General features: G+C 44.5%; 1 protein-coding gene across 3 annotated transcripts; it reads right to left on the reverse strand.

Annotated features, from left to right (window-relative positions):
* Window positions 1-382: 382 nt before the first annotated feature.
* Window positions 383-25,286, reverse strand: LOC110530742 (formin-2-like). 3 transcript variants are annotated; one of them, XM_036986432.1, is made up of 5 exons: window positions 25,039-25,286; window positions 22,919-23,080; window positions 12,864-13,100; window positions 4,094-4,187; window positions 383-2,280 (listed from the first exon to the last, which is right to left on the reverse strand). In XM_036986432.1, the coding sequence occupies exon 5, from the start codon at window positions 2,193-2,195 to the stop codon at window positions 816-818; it is 1,380 nt and encodes a 459-aa protein (XP_036842327.1). In that variant the 5' UTR covers window positions 2,196-2,280; window positions 4,094-4,187; window positions 12,864-13,100; window positions 22,919-23,080; window positions 25,039-25,286; the 3' UTR covers window positions 383-815. The 3 variants fall into 3 exon arrangements, with proteins under 3 accessions (XP_036842327.1, XP_036842326.1, XP_036842328.1); XM_036986431.1 differs by having other exon boundaries at window positions 12,146-13,100; XM_036986433.1 differs by lacking the exon at window positions 25,039-25,286 and adding an exon at window positions 24,909-24,992 and having other exon boundaries at window positions 12,146-13,100.
* Window positions 25,287-26,538: the final 1,252 nt, after the last annotated feature.

Below are 26,538 nucleotides of genomic sequence, written 5' to 3' on the forward strand. Positions count from 1 at the left end.
AGAGAATTAGAGAGAGCATACTTAAATTCACTCAGGACACCGGATAGGACAGGAGAAGTACTCCAGATATAACTGACCCTAGCCCCCCGACACATTAACTACTGCAGCATAAATACTGGAGGCTGAGACAGGAGGGGTCAGAAGACACTGTGGCCCCATCCGATGACACCCCCGGACAGGGCCAAACAGGAAGGATATAACCCCACCCACTTTGCCAAAGCACAGCCCCCACACCACTAGAGGGATATCTTCAACCACCAACTTACCATCCTGAGTCAAGGCCGAGTATAGAGCTTAGAGCTTAGATGCCCGTGGGCAGGTTGGCAAGGTTGTTGACTGGCAGCTGGAGGGTCGCCATCACTGGGGGGGGGGGGGGGGGGAGAGAGAGAGTGAGGCGATAAAAGGATAATGTTGTAGATAAAGTTGTGGAAAGGGAAAGAAAGAAAGTAGTGGAACTAAAGAGAGATAGAGCGAGCGAGAGAGACACCCACAACAGAGAAAATGCAGAAACATCTGTCAGGAGAGCTGTGAGGGAGCATGTGAATGAAACATCTGTCAGAAGAGCTGTGAGGGAGCATGTGAATGAAACATCTGTCAGAAGAGCTGTGAGGGAGCATGCGAATGAAACATCTGTCAGAAGAGCTGTGAGGGAGCATGTGAATGAGCATTTGTGTGGATGGGTGCTTTTTAATGAGAGATTGTGACAGTGGGCGTTTGCCAAGAGTGTTTCTTGGTATTTACGCGTCTCACCTCCACTCTTTCCTGTTCCCCCTGCGGCCCCAGTTGCCTTAACAATGACCTGCTGACCCACAATGCTATCGGCTGTCCCGGTGACAAAGGCCTTGGCAACGCCCTGGGCGACCACATGCCTCCCGCCCATCACCTTGAAGATCCAGAATCTGTCCGATGCTGATGGCCACAAGCTTCATCGCTGCCTGGAGGGCGGAGCCTACAGGGGTACCCAGAACCTGGAGGGCGGAGCCTACAGGGATACCCAGCACCTGGAGGGCGGAGCCTACAGGGATACCCAGAACCTGGAGGGCAGAGCCTACAGGGATACCCAGCCCCTGGAGGGCGGAGCCTACAGGGGTACCCAGCACCTGGAGGGCAGAGCCTACAGGGATACCCAGCCCCTGGAGGGCGGAGCCTACAGGGGTACCCAGCACCTGGAGGGCGGAGCCTACAGGGATACCCAGAACCTGGAGGGCGGAGCCTACAGGGATACCCAGAACCTGGAGGGCGGAGCCTACAGGGATACCCAGAACCTGGAGGGTGGAGCCTACAGGGATACCCAGAACCTGGAGGGCGGAGCCTACAGGGATACCCAGAACCTGGAGGGCGGAGCCTACAGGGGTACCCAGCACCTGGAGGGCGGAGCCTACAGGGATACCCAGAACCTGGAGGGCGGAGCCTACAGGGATACCAGAACCTGGAAGGCGGAGCCTACAGGGATACCCAGCCCCTGGAGGGCGGAGCCTACAGGGGTACCCAGAACCTGGAGGGCAGAGCCTACAGGGATACCCAGCCCCTGGAGGGCGGAGCCTACAGGGGTACCCAGCACCTGGAGGGCGGAGCCTACAGGGATACCCAGAACCTGGAGGGCGGAGCCTACAGGGATACCCAGAACCTGGAGGGCGGGAGCCTACAGGGGTACCCAGAACCTGGAGGGCGGAGCCTACAGGGGTACCCAGAACCTGGAGGGCGGAGCCTACAGGGGTACCCAGCACCTGGAGTGCAGAGCCTACAGGGGTACCCAGAACCTGGAGGGCGGAGCCTACAGGGGTACCCAGAACCTGGAGGGCGGAGCCTACAGGGATACCCAGAACCTGGAGGGCGGAGCCTACAGGGATACCCAGAACCTGGAGGGCAGAGCCTACAGGGGTACCCAGAACCTGGAGGGCGGAGCCTACAGGGGTACCCAGAACCTGGAGGGCAGAGCCTACAGGGGTACCCAGAACCTGGAGGGCGGAGCCTACAGGGGTACCCAGAACCTGGAGGGCGGAGCCTACAGGGGTACCCAGAACCTGGAGGGGGGAAACATGGGAGATGTATTTTAACAGGTCAAAACCATTGCTCTTTGATACCTTGCTCATTGGCTGTGAACCATATGTGTGTGTGAGTGTATGTTTGTCTGATACCTTGCTGGTTGTGGCCCCCGCCCAGGTGGCCCCTCCTGTCTGTCTCTGTGGTGACATGGAGATCAAGTGACTTCCCTTCACTGCGACCAAACTGCTGGGCTGCCGTTACCGTGGAAACCATCTGCTGCTGCTTGATAATGACCTGCAGAGGAAGAGAGCATAGAGATGGAACATCACAGACAGGACAAACACAGGTAAAAGAAACTGTTTCTATGCATTCTACGTAAGCCAAGTGTGAACACTGATTACTTTAGCTAATAGAAATATTAATTCTACATTCTGTCCCGTTCCAAACAGACTAGAAAAACTAGAAATAACTGGCATCTGCCCTAAAACTGTGTTGTATCGTCTGTGGAGAGAAGATGTGGGAGTGGGTGGATTGTATTACAGGAGTTTGACATGGTCTCTCTCTTTCCATCTGTGTGTGTGTGTGTGTGATACAAACATGCAGTTATTCTCTCTGCAATGCCTCTCCCATCCCCTCTCAGACTGATGTCCCATTTAAACAGCTTGCCAAGTGAGGACAGCACCCTGGCAGGGTGGCACACTATTAATAGGTGTGTGTGTATGTGTTGTTACAGGAAGGAAGTGTCTACAGAGACAGGAAGTGACTATGCCACACAGAGACCCATCTGGGAGGAGACAGCCAATCACAGAGACCCATCTGGGAGGAGAGAACATAAAGGACAACATCGTGGCAGTACTGCTGGGTTTGGTCTGACACTTCGCTCCTGGAAGCTCACTACTGCTGGGTTTGGTCTGACACGAATCTCCTGGAAGCTAACTACTGCTGGGTTTGGTCTGACACGAATCTCCTGGAAGCTCACTCCTGCTGGATTTGGTCTGACACTTCGCTCTTGGAAGCTCACTACTGCTGGGTTTGGTCTGACACGAATCTCCTGGAAGTTAAACACTGCTGGGTTTGGTCTGACACAAATCTCCTGGAAGCTAAACACTGCTGGGTTTGGTCTGACACTTCGCTCCTGGAAGCTCACTCCTGCTGGATTTGGTCTGACACTTCGCTCTTGGAAGCTCACTACTGCTGGGTTTGGTCTGACACGAATCTCCTGGAAGCTCACTACTGCTGGGTTTGGTCTGACACTTCGCACCTGGAAGCTCACTACTGCTGGGTTTGGTCTGACACTTCGCTCCTGGAAGCTCACTACTGCTGGGTTTGGTCTGACACGAATCTCCTGGAAGCTAAACACTGCTGGGTTTGGTCTGGCACTTCGCTCCTGGAAGCTCACTACTGCTGGGTTTGGTCTGACACGAATCTCCTGGAAGCTCACTACTGCTGGGTTTGGTCTGACACAAATCTCCTGGAAGCTCACTCCTGCTGGGTTTGGTCTGACACTTCGCTCCTGGAAGCTCACTACTGCTGGGTTTGGTCTGACACGAATCTCCTGGAAGCTAAACACTGCTGGGTTTGGTCTGGCACTTCACTCCTGGAAGCTCACTACTGCTGGGTTTGGTCTGACACGAATCTCCTGGAAGTTAAACACTGCTGGGTTTGGTCTGACACGAATCTCCTGGAAGCTCACCACTGCTGGGTTTGGTCTGACACTTCGCTCCTGGAAGCTAAACACTGCTGGGTTTGGTCTGACATGAATCTCCTGGAAGCTAAACACTGCTGGGTTTGGTCTGACACTTCGCTCCTGGAAGCTAAACACTGTTAGGTCTGAATGAGCTCTATGAAAAGTACTCATGAGAGGTGAAGACAGGGGAAATCAGTCCTGAAGGACATTCAACTTTAAATCAACCCAGTCTGATATACTTCTATAAAGTTCCTACTGTCAAAGAAACCTTTGCACTTGGAAACTACACGTCTTAGTGGCGAAGGACCATTTCAGAATGTGGAGGTTAAGATGTCAGTTCTACTCATAACAAAGACTCTTTCTCCACTTAGACACACATACTGACCTTTGAGTGACTTCTGTGTGACCTCTGTAACTCACCTTGAACCCTGAGGACAGGAAGCGGTCCGTGTGAACCTTGGGGGCCAGAGAGCGAGTGCCTTGGGCCGTACCGACTGCTTGGCTGTAAGACTTCCTGTAATACGGAAAGACATAGACCATTAATTCATCAATCAATCAATCCAAATATCTGTTGGTCACGGGGTAGAAGCATTGGTTTTAGTTACTCTGTGGGTCACAAGGGCTGCTTTTACACCGTCAGCCCGATTCTGAACTTTTGACACTAATTTATCTTTTGACTAATCAGATCAGATCTTTAGCCAATAATTGGGCAAAAGATCAGAATGGGGCTGCCTGTGTAAATGCAGCCAAATAGACTCAATTCAAAGGCTTTAGGTGGGCTAAATTTACTAAGGTATCGAGTGAAAGAGAGAAACTAAAGTATTTCCTAAGCCAGTGTAGGGATTGCACTATCATCTGAGCTAAATTATCCTAATATATCGTACGTTAAACATCTGTACAGATTTCCTTTCTTTTCACTCAAAATCTTTCTAGCCGCCAGTTCTGGTTTGACCACTGCATAGAGATGGATAGAGGTCACACTAGACGGTGAAGCCCTCTATTGGGTTTTCTATCAAAAAAAGCGTCCAGAGGTGCGCCCTCTATCCATTTTTATGGTCAGCTGTCATGAGCCGTTTCTCCGCTCACTTGAGAACTAAATGAGGAAGTCGAACATCAGGGTCAAGGAAACGCGTGTTAATTGTGTTAATTGACAAAGTAACTCTAATTATACTACCCAGTATTAAAAAGTTACATTGTACACTACTAGTTACTGATTCTAATAAGTAATCTGATTACGTAACGCTTCACTGGCCTATGCTTTAATAATGTGTTACCCCCAAACACACTGACCTATAATGTGTTACCTCCAAACACACTGACCTATAATGTGTTACCTCCAAACACACTGGCCTATAATGTGTTACCTCCAAACACACTGACCTATAATGTGTTACCTCCAAACACACTGACCTATAATGTGTTACCTCCAAACACACTGACTTATAATGTGTTACCTCCAAACACACTGGCCTATAATGTGTTACCTCCAAACACACTGACCTATAATGTGTTACCCCCAAACACACTGACCAATAATGTGTTACCTCCAAACACACTGGCCTATAATGTGTTACCTCCAAACACACTGACCTATAATGTGTTACCCCCAAACACACTGGCCTATAATGTGTTACCTCCAAACACACTGGCCTATAATGTGTTACCCCCAAACACACTGGCCTATAATGTGTTACCTCCAAACACACTGGCCTATAATGTGTTACCTCCAAACACACTGACCTATAATGTGTTACCTCCAAACACACTGGCCAATAATGTGTTACCCCCAAACACACTGGCCTATAATGTGTTACCTCCAAACACACTGGCCAATAATGTGTTACCCCCAAACACACTGGCCAATAATGTGCTACCCCCAAACACACTGGCCAATAATGTGTTACCCCCAAACACACTGACCTATAATGTGTTACCTCCAAACACACTGCCCTATAATGTGTTACCTCCAAACACACTGCCCTATAATGTGTTACCTCCAAACACACTGGCCTATAATGTGTTACCCCCAAACACACTGGCCAATAATGTGCTACCCCCAAACACACTGGCCAATAATGTGTTACCCCCAAACACACTGACCTATAATGTGTTACCCCCAAACACACTGCCCTATAATGTGTTACCCCCAAACACACTGGCCTATGATTTAATAATGTGTTACCCCCAAACACACTGGCCTATAATGTGTTACCTCCAAACACACTGGCCTATAATGTGTTACCCCCAAACACACTGGCCTATAATGTGTTACCTCCAAACACACTGGCCTATAATGTGTTACCTCCAAACACACTGGCCTATAATGTGTTATACCCAAACACACTGGCCAATAATGTGTTACCCCCAAACACACTGGCCTATGCTTTAATAATGTGTTACCCCCAAACACACTGGCCTATAATGTGTTACCCCCAAACACACTGACCTATAATGTGTTACCTCCAAACACACTGACCTATAATGTGTTACCCCCAAACACACTGCCCTATAATGTGTTACCCCCAAACACACTGGCCTATGATTTAATAATGTGTTACCCCCAAACACACTGGCCTATAATGTGTTACCTCCAAACACACTGGCCTATAATGTGTTACCCCCAAACACACTGGCCTATAATGTGTTACCTCCAAACACACTGGCCTATAATGTGTTACCTCCAAATACACTGGCCTATAATGTGTTATACCCAAACACACTGGCCAATAATGTGTTACCCCCAAACACACTGGCCTATGCTTTAATAATGTGTTACCCCCAAACACACTGGCCTATAATGTGTTACCCCCAAACACACTGACCTATAATGTGTTACCTCCAAACACACTGACCTATAATGTGTTACCCCCAAACACACTGCCCTATAATGTGTTACCCCCAAACACACTGGCCTATGCTTTAATAATGTGCTACCCTCAAACACACTGGCCAATAATGTGCTACCCCCAAACACACTGGCCAATAATGTGTTACCTCCAAACACACTGCCCTATAATGTGTTACCTCCAAACACACTGGCCTATGCTTTAATAATGTGTTGCCCCCAAACACACTGGCCTATAATGTGTTACCTCCAAACACACTGGCCTATAATGTGTTACCCCCAAACACACTGGCCTATAATGTGTTACCTCCAAACACACTGGCCTATAATGTGTTACCCCCAAACACACTGGCCAATAATGTGTTACCTCCAAACACACTGGCCTATAATGTGTTACCTCCAAACACACTGGCCAATAATGTGTTACCTCCAAACACACTGGCCTATAATGTGTTACCCCCAAACACACTGGCCTATGATTTAATAATGTGTTACCCCCAAACACACTGGCCTATAATGTGTTACCTCCAAACACACTGGCCTATAATGTGTTACCCCCAAAAACACTGGCCTATAATGTGTTACCCCCAAACACACTGGCCAATAATGTGTTACCCCCAAACACACTGGCCTATGCTTTAATAATGTGCTACCCCCAAACACACTGGCCTATAATGTGTTACCCCCAAACACACTGGCCAATAATGTGTTACCCCCAAACACACTGGCCTATGATTTAATAATGTGCTACCCCCAAACACACTGGCCTATAATGTGCTACCCCCAAACACACTGGCCTATAATGTGCTACCCCAAAACACACTGGCCAATAATGTGTTACCTCCAAACACACTGCCCTATAATGTGTTACCTCCAAACACACTGGCCTATGCTTTAATAATGTGCTACCCCAAACACACTGGCCAATAATGTGTTACCCCCAAACACACTGGCCTATGCTTTAATAATGTGTTACCCCCAAACACACTGGCCTATGCTTTAATAATGTGTTACCCCCAAACACACTGGCCTATGCTTTAATAATGTGTTACCCCCAAACACACTGGCCTATGCTTTAATAATGTGTTACCCCCAAACACACTGGCCTATGCTTTAATAATGTGTTACCCCCAAACACACTGGCCTATGCTTTAATAATGTGTTACCTCCAAACACACTGGCCTATGCTTTAATAATGTGTTACCTCCAAACACACTGGCCTATGCTTTAATAATGTGCTACCCCAAACACACTGGCCAATAATGTGTTACCTCCAAACACACTGGCCAATAATGTGTTACCTCCAAACACACTGACCTATAATGTGTTACCCCCAAACACACTGGCCTATGCTTTAATAATGTGTTACCTCCAAACACACTGGACTATAATGTGCTACCCCCAAACACACTGGCCTATGCTTTAATAATGTGTTACCCCCAAACACACTGGACTATAATGTGCTACCCCCAAACACACTGGCCAATAATGTGTTACCTCCAAACACACTGCCCTATAATGTGTTACCTCCAAACACACTGGCCTATGCTTTAATAATGTGTTACCTCCAAACACACTGGCCTATAATGTGTTACCTCCAAACACACTGGCCTATGATGTGTTACCTCCAAACACACTGGCCTATAATGTGTTACCTCCAAACACACTGACCTATAATGTGTTACCTCCAAACACACTGGCCTATGCTTTAATAATGTGTTACCTCCAAACACACTGGCCTATAATGTGTTACCTCCAAACACACTGACCTATGATGTGTTACCTCCAAACACACTGGCCTATGATGTGTTACCTCCAAACACACTGGCCTATAATGTGTTACCTCCAAACACACTGACCTATAATGTGTTACCTCCAAACACACTGGCCTATAATGTGTTACCTCCAAACACACTGGCCTATAATGTGTTACCTCCAAACACACTGACCTATAATGTGTTACCTCCAAACACACTGGCCTATGCTTTAATAATGTGTTACCTCCAAACACACTGGCCTATGCTTTAATAATGTGTTACCTCCAAACACACTGGCCTATGCTTTAATAATGTGTTACCTCCAAACACACTGGACTATAATGTGCTACCCCCAAACACACTGGCCTATGCTTTAATAATGTGTTACCCCCAAACACACTGGACTATAATGTGCTACCCCCAAACACACTGGCCAATAATGTGTTACCTCCAAACACACTGCCCTATAATGTGTTACCTCCAAACACACTGGCCTATGCTTTAATAATGTGTTGCCCCCAAACACACTGGCTTATAATGTGTTACCTCCAAACACACTGACCTATAATATGTTACCCCCAAACACACTGGCCAATAATGTGCTACCCCCAAACACACTGGCCAATAATGTGTTACCTCCAAACACACTGACCTATAATATGTTACCCCCAAACACACTGGCCAATAATGTGTTGCCCCCAAACACACTGGCTTATAATGTGTTACCTCCAAACACACTGACCTATAATGTGTTACCTCCAAACACACTGGCCTATGCTTTAATAATGTGTTACCCCCAAACACACTGGCCTATAATGTGTTACCCCCAAACACACTGACCTATAATGTGTTACCCCCAAACACACTGGCCAATAATGTGTTACCCCCAAACACACTGGCCTATGCTTTAATAATGTGTTACCCCCAAACACACTGGCCTATAATGTGTTACCCCCAAACACACTGGCCTATAATGTGTTACCCCCAAACACACTGGCCTATAATGTGTTACCTCCAAACACACTGGCCTATAATGTGTTACCTCCAAACACACTGGCCAATAATGTGTTACCCCCAAACACACTGGCCTATAATGTGTTACCTCCAAACACACTGGCCAATAATGTGTTACCCCCAAACACACTGGCCTATAATGTGTTATACCCAAACACACTGGCCTATAATGTGTTACCTCCAAACACACTGGCCAATAATGTGTTACCCCCAAACACACTGGCCTATAATGTGTTACCTCCAAACACACTGGCCTATAATGTGTTACCTCCAAACACACTGGCCTATAATGTGTTACCCCCAAACACACTGGCCTATAATGTGTTACCTCCAAACACACTGGCCTATAATGTGTTACCTCCAAACACACTGGCCTATAATGCGTTACCCCCAAACACACTGGCCTATGCTTTAATAATGTGTTACCCCCAAACACACTGGCCTATAATGTGTTACCCCCAAACACACTGGCCTATAATGTGTTACCCCCAAACACACTGGCCTATGCTTTCACCTTCATTTCAGAGGCAAAACATCTCTTTAGTTAGACTGGTGAATCAGCACTAACTCCCACATCAGCATCAACCCTCCAGCATGAAATAACATCAGACACTTTAAACCCCTCTGCCTGCCGGGATCTGCTGAAACTGAGCGTTGGTGGATACATGGTTGTGTGGAAGTGTACAGCACATGACTGGAATGTGAATGTGAACTATAAAGGGCTGAAACACGGCAGAGAGGGAATGTGGTTTCACTGTGTTCCACTTGAGAATGACACTGATACATGGAACGACCAAATGCCAACACACACATTAGTTCTTTAATTGAATTTACAACGAAGCGTAGCCTAGTCAACGAACACACACAAAATCACAGAGGAAAACGAAAACATCCTTTTTGTCCCCACTCTCCTGTAATCTGTCCCTGACACTGAGCCACAGAACAAGGTAGTACAGCTGTAGTTCTGGTCACCATGGAAACCCCTCTTATACCATTGCTATGCTGCTGCCTCACCAACCGTCATGATCTATGAATGGAAGGAGATGGAGAGACAGAAAGAGGGAGAGACTAAGAGAGAGAAAGAGAGAAAAAGAGCAAGAAAGCAAGAGAAAGAGGGAGAGACAGAGAGACTAAGAGAGAGAAAGAGAGAGGGATAGAGAAAGAGAGGAATAATGGCTTTGCCTGTAAGGACGCAAGTGTAGGCGTCTTCACGATAACAGAGGAGAAGCCGTAAGGGTTCAGGGTTTGGAGAGTTAGAGAACACTAGTCAACTGTTGTACAGTAGTACGAAGGGCAGTTATCAGTAAGGGAGGAGAGGAGAGGATAAGAGGAGAAAGGAGAGGAGAGGACAAGAGGAGAGGAGGGCAGTTATTAGTAAGGGAGGAGAGGACAAGAGGACAGAGGAGAGGAAAGGAGGGCAGTTATAAGTAAGGGAGGAGAGGATAAGAGGAGAAAGGAGAGGAGAGGACAAGAGGAGAGAGGAGAGGACAAGAGGAGAGAGGAGGACAAGAGGAGAGAGGAGAGGAGAGGAGATGACAAGAGGAGAGAGGAGAGGACAAGAGGAGAGAGGAGAGGAGAGGACAAGAGGAGAGAGGAGAGGGGAGGACAAGAGAAGAGAGGAGAGGACAAGAGGAGAGAGGAGAGGAGGGCAGTTATTAGTAAGGGAGGAGAGGACAAGAGAAGAGAGGAGAGGAAAGGAGAGGACAAGAGAGAAGAGAGGAGAGAACAAGAGAGGAGAGGTCAAGAGGAGAGAAGAGAGGAGGGCAGTTATCAGTTATTGGAGGAGAGGAGAGGACAAGAGGAGAGAGGAGAGGAGAGGTCAAGAGGAGAGGACAAGAGGAGAGGAGGGCAGTTATCAGTAAGGGAGGAAAGGAGAGATAGCCTGGAGACAAGATGTGGTGTGTGTAACCGAGATAGAGATAGCCTGGAAGAGTATAGAACAATACCTCGTCTCATCTTCCTGGCATCTGGGAAACTAAGCCGGGTTGGAAGTAAAACAACATCCCGTGCAGATAACTAGGAGATGGACAAAGGTGGCTTATGGGAAGGGTAGAAATGACCGACTAAGCATTTTTTAGGGCCTATATAAGATCTCTGTTTTTTCATTATCAGTTAAGTACCCGGCAACACACTTTGGAGTGTGGAGTCGACGATTTCATTATCAGTTAAGTACCCGGCAACACACTTTGGAGTGTGGGGTCGACGATTTCATTATCAGTTAAGTACCCGGCAACACACTTTGGAGTGTGGAGTCGACGATTTCATTATCAGTTAAGTACCCGGCAACACACTTTGGAGTGTGGGGTCGACGATTTCATTATCAGTTAAGTACCCGGCAACACACTTTGGAGTGTGGAGTCGACGATTTCATTATCAGTTAAGTACCCGGCAACACACTTTGGAGTGTGGAGTCGACGATTTCATTATTGCAATAATGAATCAATGTTAAATAAAGAGGATTGCTTGATTAATTGTCCAAGTCTCTCTCCGTACTAAAATTCCCATGACAGAGTGCACTAGATTCAAACTTGAGGTGTAGCAGACATTGGTCTGTGGAAGAGGAGTGTTGGCAATACAGTGGCTGAGAGGAGTCTAAAACAGCATTATCAGGTGCTGTGTGGGAGGCACAGAGTCCACAGCACAGTCTCTTATAGTGCTGCAGGAACTGACCCAAAAGGAGAGGATAACTCCCTATGGACAAGCAGAGAGCTCAGTATAGAAGTTGCACTTAGGCTCAGATCTAGGATCAGATTACCCCACCTAAATCCTAACTCTCACCATCAGTGGGGAAACAAACTGGTCATAGCTCAGTGTTTAGAAGGACTTCATTCTAGTCAGAGCGGGGCAGTAGCGTACCTGTGGAGGCAGTGAAGGAGGTTATTGCCATCCCGATGACCTAGCCGGGCTTGTCGTTGATTATGTAAGGGTTTTAGAGTACGGAGGGTCCCTGTTCAGTGTGTACAGGGGTGGAGGTGAGGGTTTGGGGGAGGGAAGAGTGGCTGGGTGTGGAGATGGCTGAACCTTTGGGACCAAAACAAATCACAAACACGCTGCTCATTGTAAAGATATTCTGTATAAAGGCTCGCACACGACGCACCAAACTGACAACATTTTTCAGGCTATTGTAAACGTAAAATCGGTGCACACTCGGTTCGCAAATTACGTTCAGAGGTGCTAAGTACTCTCGGCCAGCAAACGTTATTGACGTGTCTTAGCCCTGAAATATTTATTTTTCTAAAGCTCTGAATCCTCGCAAATACAGGCCATGAACAATCACAAGTTGTGCTTTAGTTTCAACAGCCAATGTATCTAAAGATTTCCCCTTAGGCATTTGTGTGCCTCAATTTAGAAATTGAACCCCATTTCAATCTCAGTGTTTATAAACTGAGATTGACTGGTAATTTCTTCTGTTTCCTTTGAATAAGAAAACAAATGACATGAATGAAATAAACTGACTGACTACTATAACAAAAATCCAAATAAAACTACTGAATCATTCAACAGTTCCACCCCTTATCTACCACCCTTCCTCCATCCGCTCCAATACCAACAAATCCTATTGGTAGATAGCTACCTGACACAATCTTACAGCTCATTGTGATTGGCTGAAAGGATATCCCAGGGGAACCGGAGGGGCTGGGTGCCTGACCCTGTGGGACAATCTTACAGCTGGCCGTGATTGGCTGGAAGGCCGAGTTGCCATAGGAACCCAACACAATCTTCTCTGTGACTTTAGGCCGGGATGGGGTGCGTTCCGAGGCTGAAGGAAGCGCACTGTACCCCACGGACCTACCTGCTTTGATGGACAGACCTGGACGGGAAGAGAGGAGAGAGAGAAAGAGAAGGTAATAACCATTAAAATCCACTCTGGGCATCTACAATATAATTACCTTCATCCTGGCACAAAGAGATAGGGGGAGAGAGAGGTGGGATAGAGAGAGAGAGAGAGAGAGAAGATAGAGAGAGACGGGGATGAGATACGGTTTCTCAGTCCAGACTCATCAATCATTCACTATAGGCCTGCAGAGGAAAGGATTAGAAATGTAAAAAAAAGAGAGGTAAAAAATAACAGTACTTGGGCTGGTCGTGATTCACTGACTAGGAGATGAAAGTGACATCATTCTAATGCAGTTACAGCTACTTGTTTCGCAGTTCACGTCAAGGACTCAATTGAAAATGTTTGTATATTCTATGGTGTGCTGTTACGCTCAATGTCTCAGTCACAAATCTATCTGATAGAACTTGACTCATTAGAACCCCCCCAGGCATAGAAACAGAATGACAGCCATATTGAATTAACCCATGAGTGCACTTCAAATGGCAGTGGTCCGAGGGCTTATCCTGTTCTAGTAATTATATATCTATGACCCCCATGTATCTCACCTTTCTCTGCGATGGTTGCACTGTGAGAGAGGGGAAAGCTGCAGCGGCCAAAGACAGACAGTCCTATTTCGAAATAACTTGAAAGGCCGGCTAATAAGCTGAAGATTACCATCCCAACCGTGAAGCACGGGGGCGGCAGCATCATGTTGTGGGGGTGATTTGGAGGGACTGCAGCAGAGGGACTGGTGCACTTCACAAAATAGATCAGCATCATGAGGACACCTTCTATCTCAGGGCCATCAGACTGTTAAACAGCCACCACTAACATTGAGTGGCTGCTGCCAACATACTGACTCAACTCCAGCCACTTTAATAATGGAAATGGATGGAATTGATGTAAGAAATGTATGACTAGCCACTTTAAAACTATGCCACTTTATGTTTATATACCCTACATTACTCATCTCATATGTATATGTATATACTGTACTCGATACCATCTACTGCATCTTGCCTATGCCGTTCTGTACCATCACTCATTCATATATCTTTATGTACATATTCTTTATCCCTTTACACTTGTGTGTATAAGGTAGTAGTTGTGGAATTGTTAAGTTAGATTACTCGTTGGTTATTACTGCATTGTCAGAACTAGAAGCACAAGCATTTCGCTACACTCGCATTAACATCTGCTAACCATGTGTATGTGACCATTAACATCTGCTAACCATGTGTACAGTATGTGACAAATACATTTTATTTGAGGAAGTAAAATGATGTGGATATGTTGAAGCAACATCCCAAGACTGTCACGTTCTGACCTTAGTTCTTTTATTATGTCTTTGTTTTAGTATGGTCAGGGCGTGAGTTGGGTGGGTAGTCTATGTTCCTTTTTCTATGATTTGTTATTTCTGTGTTTGGCCTGGTATGGTTCTCAATCAGAGGCATCTGTCAATCGTTGTCCCTGATTGAGAACCATATTTAGGGAGCCTGTTTTCTATTGTGTTTCGTGGGTGATAGTTTTCTGTTTTCTGTTGTGTGTCTGCACCAGCCAGAACTGTTTTCGGTTGTCGGTTTATTGTTTTTGTTCAGTGTTGAAGTTCTTTATTAAAAGATATGGACACATACCACGCTGCACCTTGGTCCTCTTCTTCTTCTACCGACGACGGACGTTACAAAGACATCAAACAGGAAGTTAAAGTTTGGTCACAAATGGGTCTTCCAAATGGACAATGACCCCAAGCATACATCCAACATTGTGGCAAAATGGCTTAAGGACAACAAAGTCAAGGTATTGGAGTGGCCATCACAAAGCCCTCATCTCAATCCCAAAGAAGATTTGTGGGCAGAACTGAAAAAGCGTGTGTGAGCAAGGAGGCCTACAAACCTGAACCAGTTACACCAGCTTTGTCAGGAGGAATGGGACAAAATTCACCCTACTTATTGTGGGAAGCTTGTGGAAGGCTACCCAAAACATTTGATCTAGGTTAAACAATTTAAAGGCAATGCTACCAAATACTAACTGAGTGTGTGTAAACTTCTGACCCCCTGGGAATGTGACGAAATACAGTGCCTTGCGAAAGTATTCGGCCCCCTTGAACTTTGCGACCTTTTGCCACATTTCAGGCTTCAAACATAAAGATATAAAACTGTATTTTTTTTTGGAGAATCAACAACAAGTGGGACACAATCATGAAGTGGAACGACATTTATTGGATATTTCAAACTTTTTTAACAAATCAAAAACTGAAAAATTGGGCGTGCAAAATTATTCAGCCCCCTTAAGTTAATACTTTGTAGCGCCACCTTTTGCTGCGATTACAGCTGTAAGTCGCTTGGGGTATGTCTCTATCAGTTTTGCACATCGAGAGACTGACATTTTCTCCCATTCCTCCTTGCAAAACAGCTCGAGCTCAGTGAGGTTGGATGGAGAGCATTTGTGAACAGCAGTTTTCAGTTCTTTCCACAGATTCTCGATTGGATTCAGGTCTGGACTTTGACTTGGCCATTCTAACACCTGGATATGTTTATTTTTGAACCATTCCATTGTAGATTTTGCTTTATGTTTTGGATCATTGTCTTGTTGGAAGACAAATCTCTGTCCCAGTCTCAGGTCTTTTGCAGACTCCATCAGGTTTTCTTCCAGAATGGTCCTGTATTTGGCTCCATCCATCTTCCCATCAATTTTAACCATCTTCCCTGTCCCTGCTGAAGAAAAGCAGGCCCAAACCATGATGCTGCCACCACCATGTTTGACAGTGGGGATGGTGTGTTCAAGGTGATGAGCTGTGTTGCTTTTACGCCAAACATAACGTTTTGCATTGTTGCCAAAAAGTTCAATTTTGGTTTCATCTGACCAAAGCACCTTCTTCCACATGTTTGGTGTGTCTCCCAGGTGGCTTGTGGGAAACTTTAAACAACACTTTTTATGGATATCTTTAAGAAATGGCTTTCTTCTTGCCACTCTTCCATAAAGGCCAGATTTGTGCAATATACGACTTATTGTTGTCCTATGGACAGAGTCTCCCACCTCAGCTGTAGATCTCTGCAGTTCATCCAGAGTGATCATGGGCCTCTTGGCTGCATCTCTGATCAGTCTTCTCCTTGTATGAGCTGAAAGTTTAGAGGGACGGCCAGGTCTTGGTAGATTTGCAGTGGTCTGATACTCCTTCCATTTCAATATTATCGCTTGCACAGTGCTCCTTGGGATGTTTAAAGCTTGGGAAATCTTTTTGTATCCAAATCCGGCTTTAAACTTCTTCACAACAGTATCTCGGACCTGCCTGGTGTGTTCCTTGTTCTTCATGATGCTCTCTGCGCTTTTAACGGACCTCTGAGACTATCACAGTGCAGGTGCATTTATACGGAGACTTGATTACACACAGGTGGATTGTATTTATCATCATTAGTCATTTAGGTCAACATTGGATCATTCAGAGATCCTCACTGAACTTCTGGAGAGAGTTTGCTGCACTGAAAGTAAAGGGGCTGAATAATTTTGCACGCCCAATTTTTCAGTTTTTGATTTGTTAAAAAAGTTTGAAATATCCAATAAATGTTGTTCCACTTCATGATTGTGCACCACTTGTTGTTGATTCTTCACAAAAAAATACAGTTTTATATCTTTATGTTTGAAGCCTGAAATGTGGCAAAAGGTCGCAAAGTTCAAGGGGGCCGAATACTTTCGCAAGGCACTGTAAATAACTCTACTATTATTCTGACATTTCATGTTCTTAAAATGAAGTGGTGATCCTAACTGACCTAAGACAGATAATTATTACTAGGATTAAATGTCAGGAATTGTGAAAAACTGAGTTTAAATGTATTTGGCTAAGGTATATGTAAATTTCTGACTTTAACTGTGTGTGTGTGTGCATATATACAGTGCCTTTGGAAAGTATTCAGACCTCTTTACTTTTTCCACATTTTGTTACATTATAGCCTTATAAATAAAATCCTCAGTAATCTACACACAAAACCCCATAATGGCAAAAGCGAAAACAGCTTTTTAGAAATACCTTATTTACATAAGTATTAAGACCCTTTGCTATGAGATTCAATATTAAGCTCAGGTGTATCCTGTTTCCATTGATCATCCTTGAGATGTTTCTACAACTTAATTGGAGTCCACCTGTGGTAAATTCAATTGATTTGGAAAGGCACACACCTGTCTATATAAGATCCCACAGTTGACAGTGCACGTCAGAGCAAAAACCAAGCCATGAGGTGGAAGGAATTGTCCGTAGAGCTCTGAGACAGGATTGTGTTGAGGCACAGATCTAGGGAAGGATACCAAAAAATGTCTGCAGCAATGAAGGTCCCCAAGAACACAGTAGCCTCCATCATTCTTAAATGGAAGAAGTTTGGAACTACCAAGACTCTTCCTAGAGCTGGCCACCCGGAAAAACTGAGCAATAGGGGGAGAAGGGCCTTGGTCAGGGAGGTGACAAAGAACCCAATGGTCACTCTGACAGAGCTCTAGAGTTCCTCTGTGGAGATGGGAGAACCTTCCAGAAGAACAACCATCTCTGCAGCACTCAACCAATCAGGCACATGACAGCCCGCTTGGAATTTTCCAAAAGGCACCTGAAGATTCTCCTGCCATGAGAAATAAGTTTCTCTGGTCTGATGAAACCAAGATTGAACTCTTTGGCTTCAATGCCAAGCGACACGTCTGGAGGAAACCTGGCACCATCACTACGGTGAAGCATGGTGGTGGCAACATCATGATGTGGGGATGTTTTTCAGCGGCAGGGACTGGGAGACTAGTCAGTATCGAGGCAAAGCTGAACGGAGCAAAGTACAGAGAGATCTTTGATGAAAATCTGCTACAGAGCGCTCAGGACCTCAGACTGGGGTGAAGGTTCACCTTCCAACATGACAATGACCCAAAGCACACAGCCAAGACAACGCAGGAGTGGCTTTGGAACAAGTCTCTGAATGTTCTTGTGTGGCCCAGCCAGAGCCCGGACTTGAACCCGATCAAACATCTCTGGAGAGACCTGAAAATACCTGTGCAGCAACACTCCCAATCCAACCTGACAGAACTTGAGAGGATCTGCAGAGAAGAATGGGAGAAACTCCCCAAATCCAGGTGTGCCAAGCTTGTAGTGTCAAACCCAAGAAGACTCAATGTTGTAATCGCTGCCAAAGGTGCTTCAACAAAGTAAAGGGTCTGAATACTTAGGTAAATGTCATATTTCAGTTTTAAATGTTTTATAAATTGGCAAACATTTTTTTTTTTAACTACTTGCTTCGTCAATATGGGATATTGTCTGTAGATTGATGAAGGGGAAAAAAATATTTAATAAATTTTTTAATAAGGCTGTAACATAACAAAATGTGGAAAATGTCAAGGGGTCCGAATACTTTCCCAAAGGCACTGTGTGTGTGTATATATATACACATTGTAGAATAATAGTAGACATCAAAAATATGAAATAACACATATGGAATCATGTAGTAATCAAAAAAGTGTTAAGCAAATCAAAATAGATTTTAGATTTGTCAAAGTAGCCACCCTTTGCCTTGATGACAGCTTTGCACCCTCATGGAATTATCTCAACTAGCTTCACCTGGAATGCTTTTCCAACAGTCATATGAGCACTTGTTGGCTGCTTTTCCTTCACTCTGCGGTCCAACTCATCCCAAACCATCTCAATTCGGTTGAGGTCAGGTGATTGTGGAGGCCAGGTCATCTGATGCAGCAATCCATCATTCTCATTATTGGTCAAATAACCCTTACACAGCCTGGATGTGTGTTGGGTCATTGTCCTGTTGAAAAACAAATGATGGTCCCAGTAAGCGCAAACCAGATGGGATGGCGTATCGCTGCAGAATGCTGTGGTAGCCATGCTGGTTAAGTGTGCCTTGAATTCTAAATAAATCACTGACAGTGTCACCAGCAAAGCACCCCCACACCATCACACCACCTCATCCATGCTTCACGGTGGGAACCACACATGCAGATATCATCTGTTCACCTACTCTGCGTCTCACAAAGACATGGCGGTTGGAACCAAAAATCTAAACTTTCATCAGACCAAAGGACAGATTTCCACCGGTCTAATGTCTCTTCTTATTATTGGTGTCCTTTAGTAGTGGTTTCTTTGCAGCAATTCGACCATGAAGGCCTGTTTCACGCAATCTCCATTGAACAGTTGATGTTGAGATGTGTCTGTTACTTGAACTCTGTGAAGCATTTATTTGGGTTGCAATTTCTGAGGCTGGTAACTCTAATGAACTTATCCTCTGCAGCTGAGGTAACTATTTTCTGTCGCGGTCCTCATGAGAGCCAGTTTCATCATAGCGCTTGATGGTTTTTGAGACTGCAAAAATTGACTGACCTTCATGTCTTACAAGTAATGATGCGCTGTTGTTTGTCTTTGCTTATTTTAGCTGTTCTTGCCATAATATGGACTTGATATTTTACCATATTGGGCTATCTTCTGTACCTTGTCACAACACAACTGATTGGCTCAAATGCATTAAGCAGGAAAGAAAATCTATAAATTGACTTAACAAAACACACCTGTTAATTGAAATGCATTCCAGGTGACTACTTCATGAAGCTGGTTGAGAGAATGCCAAGAGTGTGCAAAGCTGTCATTAAGGCAAAGGGTGGCTACTTTGAAGAATCTCAAATTAAAAATATATTTTGATTTGTTTAACACTTTTTGGGTTACTACATGATTCCATATGTGTTATTTCATAGTTTTGATTTCTTCATTGTACAATGTAGAAAATAGAACAAAAAAAATAAAATAAAATAAAAAAAAAAAAAAAAAAACTTGAATGAGTAGGTGTGTCCAAACTTTTGACTGGTACTGTGTATTTATAGGAGGAATATTAGCTGGTGGGAGAAATGCAATAAAGGGTAATCCTCGGTTCTCCCCACGCCCAACGATTATGTTCACAATGTGCTTGTATTCTGTCAGAATGCCCAGTGTTAGAAAGAATCCAATCAAATTCATGAATCACGATTTCCAATCAGTCTAATTTGCATAAACACTGTGATTGAACGATAGCTGTGAGGGTTATCAAATCAGGATCAAATCCTCTGATCTCCTCGAGCTCATTAACGATATAATGTTCATATTTGAAGACTGCCAAAAGGTAAGTCCCTTCGGCAATGACAAGGAGAGGCAAAGAGTGTAATGTTAGCTGCAGAGACTGGTACCCAGGCTACCTTAGATGTGTCAGAATCAGAAAAGGATTTAGCTATGTCTCTGTGGGGTTCAGTTAGTTTGAATCCTCCACTCAGTCAGCCAGTCAGTCAGTCGGTCAGTCAGTCAGATGGTCGGTCAGTCAGATGGTCGGTCAGTCAGCCTGTCAGTTAGTCAACCAGCCAGCCAGTCACTCAGTCAACCAATCAGTCTGCCCGTCAGTGCATCTGGGTTATTGAGAGCCTGGGCTGAGGATCAGAAAACCCCTGTGTCTGATCCTCTGATTCACTATGGGGATTCTAAAGCAGGATCAACCTCTATGCGGTGTCAGGGCTCTAAGGCTGAGGTATTCTGAGGTATTAGATATTTGTCTTTCTGAGTGGTTACACTGTCTGTAGGTGAAGGGTGTGTCAGCACGGTTTAGTCATATTGACTTCTGGTCTGACTCAAACTGCTCACACAGGTCACAGGACTAAAGTGTGTGTCAGCGGGATCTGTAGAAGTTGCCCTTAGGCACAGCAGGTCTAGGATTAACTTTCCCACCCCAAATCATAACCTTTAACCATTAGTGTGGAAAAGGACACGCTGGTCTTAGATCAGTGTCTCTAGGGACTAGTGGTGCGTGGGTCAGCTGTTTGTTCACCCGCACCTGCTAATAACCCAACTGCCGACTATGTTATCAAGTGAATATCTGAGGTCCACACCCAATCCTAACCCACTAATATAGAAAATGCGCTGCAGGCTACAATCAGAGACGGCATAACTATTTTTTGGCAGGGGGTGCAGGATTTTCTTTTGCCTGCTTAAGATGTTTCTGCTTATAATTTCAGACATTTTGTCTGGCTATTTGTTAGTCAACTTGTCTATAATTAGATACATGTAGCTTTTTTCTGTCATTATATGTTTCCCTAGAGGTGTAAATAAACCCTTGCTCACCAGAATAATGTCATAAATCAATAGACTGAATGCTTCAATCTAGCTGACATCGGTAAAGCTCATCTCTGCTTCTTTCTCGGTGCAAAGATGTTTAGGGACCGGGGAGAAAATACAATAACCCCCCTCAAAAAACAGAAATGAGTGCACAATTTCCAAATGACATTAGTTTAACAGGTTGTATAGAAATAGTAAGATGTGAAAACGACCCAACATGTTCTGATAAGATTTCAGTTGTGCTTGGAAGCATATTTTATGTGATTGAAATACTATCAGCTTTTATGATGCTGATAAAGACAGCACCTCTAAAGACAATATATAACTGTGCATTAGCATTCTCTCAAGATGCTGGAATAAATAAATCATATTTCTACACTCCTGGTCCTGAGTCAAAATGTAGCCTACATTTGGTGCATAATTTTACTGCAATAAATGCTTAATTCTGCAGGAGTTATTATTAAGGCTGTGTGAGAGGTTATAGACCTACAGTCAGTGTCCAGATTTCAGTTTCCATTTAACCCATATGAACAGTAGGCTACAGTTCCCTTGACGTGCCATAGGCCTGTTTGAAGTCCCTGTCTTGCTCCTCATGATCATCACATATAACAAAGCCGAAACTGCTAACATCCTCTTTTACCATTTCACCAAATCTTTCCCAAACATGACTTTTCTGTCCCTCCCTTCTCTTTATTTTCAACCCTCCATTTCGCAGCTTTCCTTTTATTCAATTAAACTCCGACATTGTGCCTCCGTGGATTGACATGAACGTTTTCTGCACGTTTCCAAAAGCATTTGGCGAGTGGCGTGTAGGCAGGCTATTTGACGCGCGTACAGTTAGGCATTAATGCCAGATAGCCTAAAATAATGAAAGAAAAACCTCAATGTAAATATAAATCGCACAATAATGGATTCATGGATTTTCTTAGCTTCATCCACACAATATTTAATTACCCTAAACCCGTCCGAACTGCGGCTATAACCACGGGGACGGCGGGTTATGAGTCAACCCGAGCGTCAATACTAGAGACAACTTAACCGACCTAACTACTGTGTGCTGTCTGAAAGGTCTTTGGTGTCTCACGTCCACATGAGGGTGCTATTACTCCATGACATGTCAGTTCGTGATGGGAGCGTGCAAGCAGTCTAACCAATGGGTCTGAGGTTGGGTGTCTGTAAAGCACTTTATGACAACTGCTGTTGTAAAAATGTCTTAATAAAAAACTTAAAACATTTGATTGGTTGAATTTGATTGCAACAGTTTCTGTACTAGCTTGGCCTACATCCTTGGCTGACCAAACAAAAGTTGCTCAGAAAACTTTTGTTGACCTGTAATATCAAACGAAATGGTGTAACCAGGGGCAACACTAAATAGATGATAGTTTATCAGATGAAAACAGAGTCTTAACCTTCCTGCTGTTGCATGAGGCCTGCATACAAAAGGCAACACTTCCTGCTGTTGCCTGAGGCCTGCATACAAAAAGCAACACTTCCTGCTGTTGCATGAGCCCTGCATACAAAAAGCAACACTTCCTGCTGTTGCCTGAGGCCTGCATACAAAAGCAACACCCCCAGTGATCAATTCAATAACAAGACGCGCCCTATCGCTATAAAATACTGTCACACGCAATCACATTAACATCAGAACACACACAGTACACACATGCATGCTCACACCCACACACACATGCATGCTCACACACACGCACACCTGACTTCCAGTGGGTCATTGGGCTTGTAGCTGGGTTGCAGGAAGAACCAGACTTTCTTGACAAAGTGGTCGATGCTGGGCTCTCTTCTGGAGCCTCTGACGTACACCATCCACTTATGGGTGGACTGGTCATTCTCCTCCCGGTTATCAGGGAGAATATACCTGTGAGATATAAGGGAATGGTTTCTATTTGCATAACACTAAATAGCAGCAATAGCAACTAAGGCTGAATTATTTGATACTGGGAGAGAGGAGAGAGAGAGGGGCGAGAGGGAGAGAGGGGAGAAATGTTTGTTATCCTCTGAATGACAGATGGAGGGAGGGAGCTGCCTCGCAGGGGGAGAAATATGGAGCTGCCTCGCAGGGGGAGAAATATGGAGCTGCCTCGCAGGGGAAGAGTTAGGGAGCTGCCTCACAGGGGGAGAAATATGGAGCTGCCTCGCAGTGGGAGAAATATGGAGCTGCCTCGCAGGGGGAGAGTTAGGGAGCTGCCTTGTAGGGGGAGAGTTAGGGAGCTGACTCATAGGGGGAGAAATATGGAGCTGCCTCGCAGGGGGAGAGGTAGAAAGCTGACTCGCAGGGGGAGAGTTAGGGAGCTGCCTCACAGGGGGAGAAATATGGCGCTGCCTCGCAGGGGAGAGGTAGGGAGCTGCCTCGCAGGGGGAGAAATATGGATCTGCCTCGCAGGGGGAGAAATATGGATCTGCCTCGCAGGGGGAGAAATATGGAGCGGCTTCGCAGGGGGAGAGTTAGGGAGCTGCCTCGCAGGGGGAGATAGAAAAACTCTCTCTCTCGTTAATGGGATCCCAGAGAAACAGGGCACTTAAACCTTTCAACACTTAAAAAAAAACAGAGTAAAGCAATTCCAAATATATTTCATAGGCCATGGTAGTACATGATAAAGCTTTTTAGACAGGGAGTGTAGTTACTTTGTGAAGTCAGTTGACAGAAGTAGTAATTACTGTTTTATGTCACTGTTATGACACCTTATGACAGAGGTCATAGCCTTGTTGTTGTGTTCTGGTATAGTGTCTCCCTGTAACCCCTAAACAGGCTTGAGATCCAGGGGGAAAACATGTCAGTGATCAGGACACAGAGGCTCTTAATGTGCTGTATCAAGATTGGGCTTGCATAACATGCACCCAGTGACCCAACTGCTCACTGTAACGTGAGGGAACAAAAACAAGGTGTGCTGACTAAATGCTTACAGTACTGAGAAACTCAACTCTATACCCAAGGCTTGCAACACACTTCTGTTGTTCATATCTCCCTGTGTTGGTCACAAAGGACTAGATACATTGTGAAAGGGTTTAGAAAGCTCACTGTGCCACAAAAAAATATGGGAACCACTAGCTTTGTTTCCATCAACTTGTCCAGTGATTTTTTTTGTCGACATTTAGAAAGTTTGCATAGTAAACAGATGTGATTGTCTGCTAGGGTAAGTTTCCAAAAATAGAATGCAATAATTGACTTGGCATATTCGAATAATTCTCATGTGCCAAACGTATCGCCACAGTCGTTGCCATGGTAAAACTTGCGAGCAGTAATGAAATGTGGAGTGGAGCTTATAGTTGCGTGATTAGCCTACATCACGTATCTTCAAAAGTATTTGGCAATCATCATTTTTTAGAAAAAACCCGTTTCCACCATCATTTATTAGAAAAACACCGTTTCCACCATCATTTGTCGCAATAAAGAAAGTTAGACAAAAGAAAAATCCACCGTTGTCGAACAGATAAAAATGTGGCGATCTTTAGAAAATGTCTTCTATATGTGCCATTTCTAATATACATGTCTCAACAACAACAAAAAATGGTGACATTGCTTTTGTCGAATAAACCTGGGTCAATGGAAACATGCTTATTATCTTGAAAAGCTCTCAGATGCTACTGAGTAAAAAACTGGAAAACTCATTGATAATATTAGCTTTTTGACTTGTGTGTGTCACAATAGTCTACAGTGCCTCCCTCTCCTGGTCTCCTTTACTGACCTGAAAACACAGGAGAGGTGGAGGCAATTTACTCTCATCTGGCCCAGTCTTTCAGATCAGTACGGATGAAGGAAAGAAGACGAGGAGTGAAAGCCACATCAGCCTATTGAGAACTCCTCACTCCACTCACCTTCCTTGTGTTGCGGCCCGGCCTGCCCCCCTGGTGATCTAAGGCTTGTGTGCAGCTGCTCGTTTTTTTAAAACTCAGTAGTGAGTGTTGCAACAGACAATTTTTACACGCTACGCTCTCCAGCACTCAGCGGTCCTGTTCTGTAAGCTTGTGTGGCCTTCCACTTCATGGCTGAACCGTGGTTACTGCTAGATGTTTCCACTTTACAACACTTACAGTTGACCAGGGCAGCTCTAGCAGGGCAGAAATTTGACGAACTGACTTGTTGGAAATGTGGCATTCTATGACAGTCACTGAGCTCTTCAGTAAGGCCATTCTACTGCCAATGTTTGTCTGTGGAGATTGCATGGCTGTGTGGTCGATTTTATACACCTGTCAGCAATGGGTGTGGCTGAAATAGCCAAATCCACTAATTTGAAGGGGTGTCCACATACTTTTAGTGTATATATATTTGCATTTACACCCCCTTTGTTTTTACACTGCTGCTACTCACTGTTTATTATCTATGCTTAGTCACTTTACCCCTACCTACATGTACAAATTACCTCGACTAACTTGTAACCCAGCACATTGACTTGGTACCAGTACCCCCTCTATATAGCCTCATTATTGTTATTTTATTGTGTTACTTTTTTAATTTTGTCATACTTTAGTAAAAGTAAAGATACCTTAATAGAAAATTATTCAAGTAAAAGTGAAAGTCCCCCAGTAAAATACTACTTGAGTAAAAGTCTAAAAGTATTTGGTTTTAAATATACTTAAGTATCAAAAGTAAATGGAATTGCTAAAATATACTTAAGTATCAAAAGTAAAAGTATAAATAATTTCAAATTCCTTATATTAAGCAAACCAGACGGCATAACAATTAAAACATTTTTTTTAAATTACGGATAGCCAGTAGCACACTCCAACACTCAGACATAATTTACAAATGAAACGTGTGTTTAGTGAGTCTGCCAGATTAGAGGCAGTATGGATGACCAGGCCTGTTCTCTTGAAATGCGTGAATTCGACCATTTTCCTGTCCTGCTAAGCATTCAAAATGTAACGAGCACTTTTGGGTGTCAGGGAAAATGAATGGAGTAAAAAGTACATAATTTTATTTAGGAATGTAGTGAAATAAAAGTTGTCAGAAATATAAATAGTAAAGATACCCCAAAAAAACGACATAAATCGTACTTTCAAGTATTTTCTACTTAAGTACTTTACACCACTGCACTGGGTATTTGTGCAATTTATAAACAATGTCACTGCACTAGCTAGTGTCACCTAGCAAACAGAATAACAACATAGCTAGCTAGCTACCAGAATCACAACATAGCTAGCTAGCTACCAGAATCACAACATAGCTAGCTAGCTACCAGAATAACAACATAGCTAGCTAGCAGAATAACAACATAGCTAGCTACCAGAATAACAACATAGCTAGCTAGCTATCAGAATAACAACATAGGTAGCTAGCTAGCAGAATAACAACATAGCTAGCTAGCAGAATAACAA

This window comes from Oncorhynchus mykiss, chromosome 8 (assembly GCF_013265735.2).
Source record: "Oncorhynchus mykiss isolate Arlee chromosome 8, USDA_OmykA_1.1, whole genome shotgun sequence".
NCBI classification, from domain to species: Eukaryota; Metazoa; Chordata; class Actinopteri; order Salmoniformes; family Salmonidae; genus Oncorhynchus; species Oncorhynchus mykiss.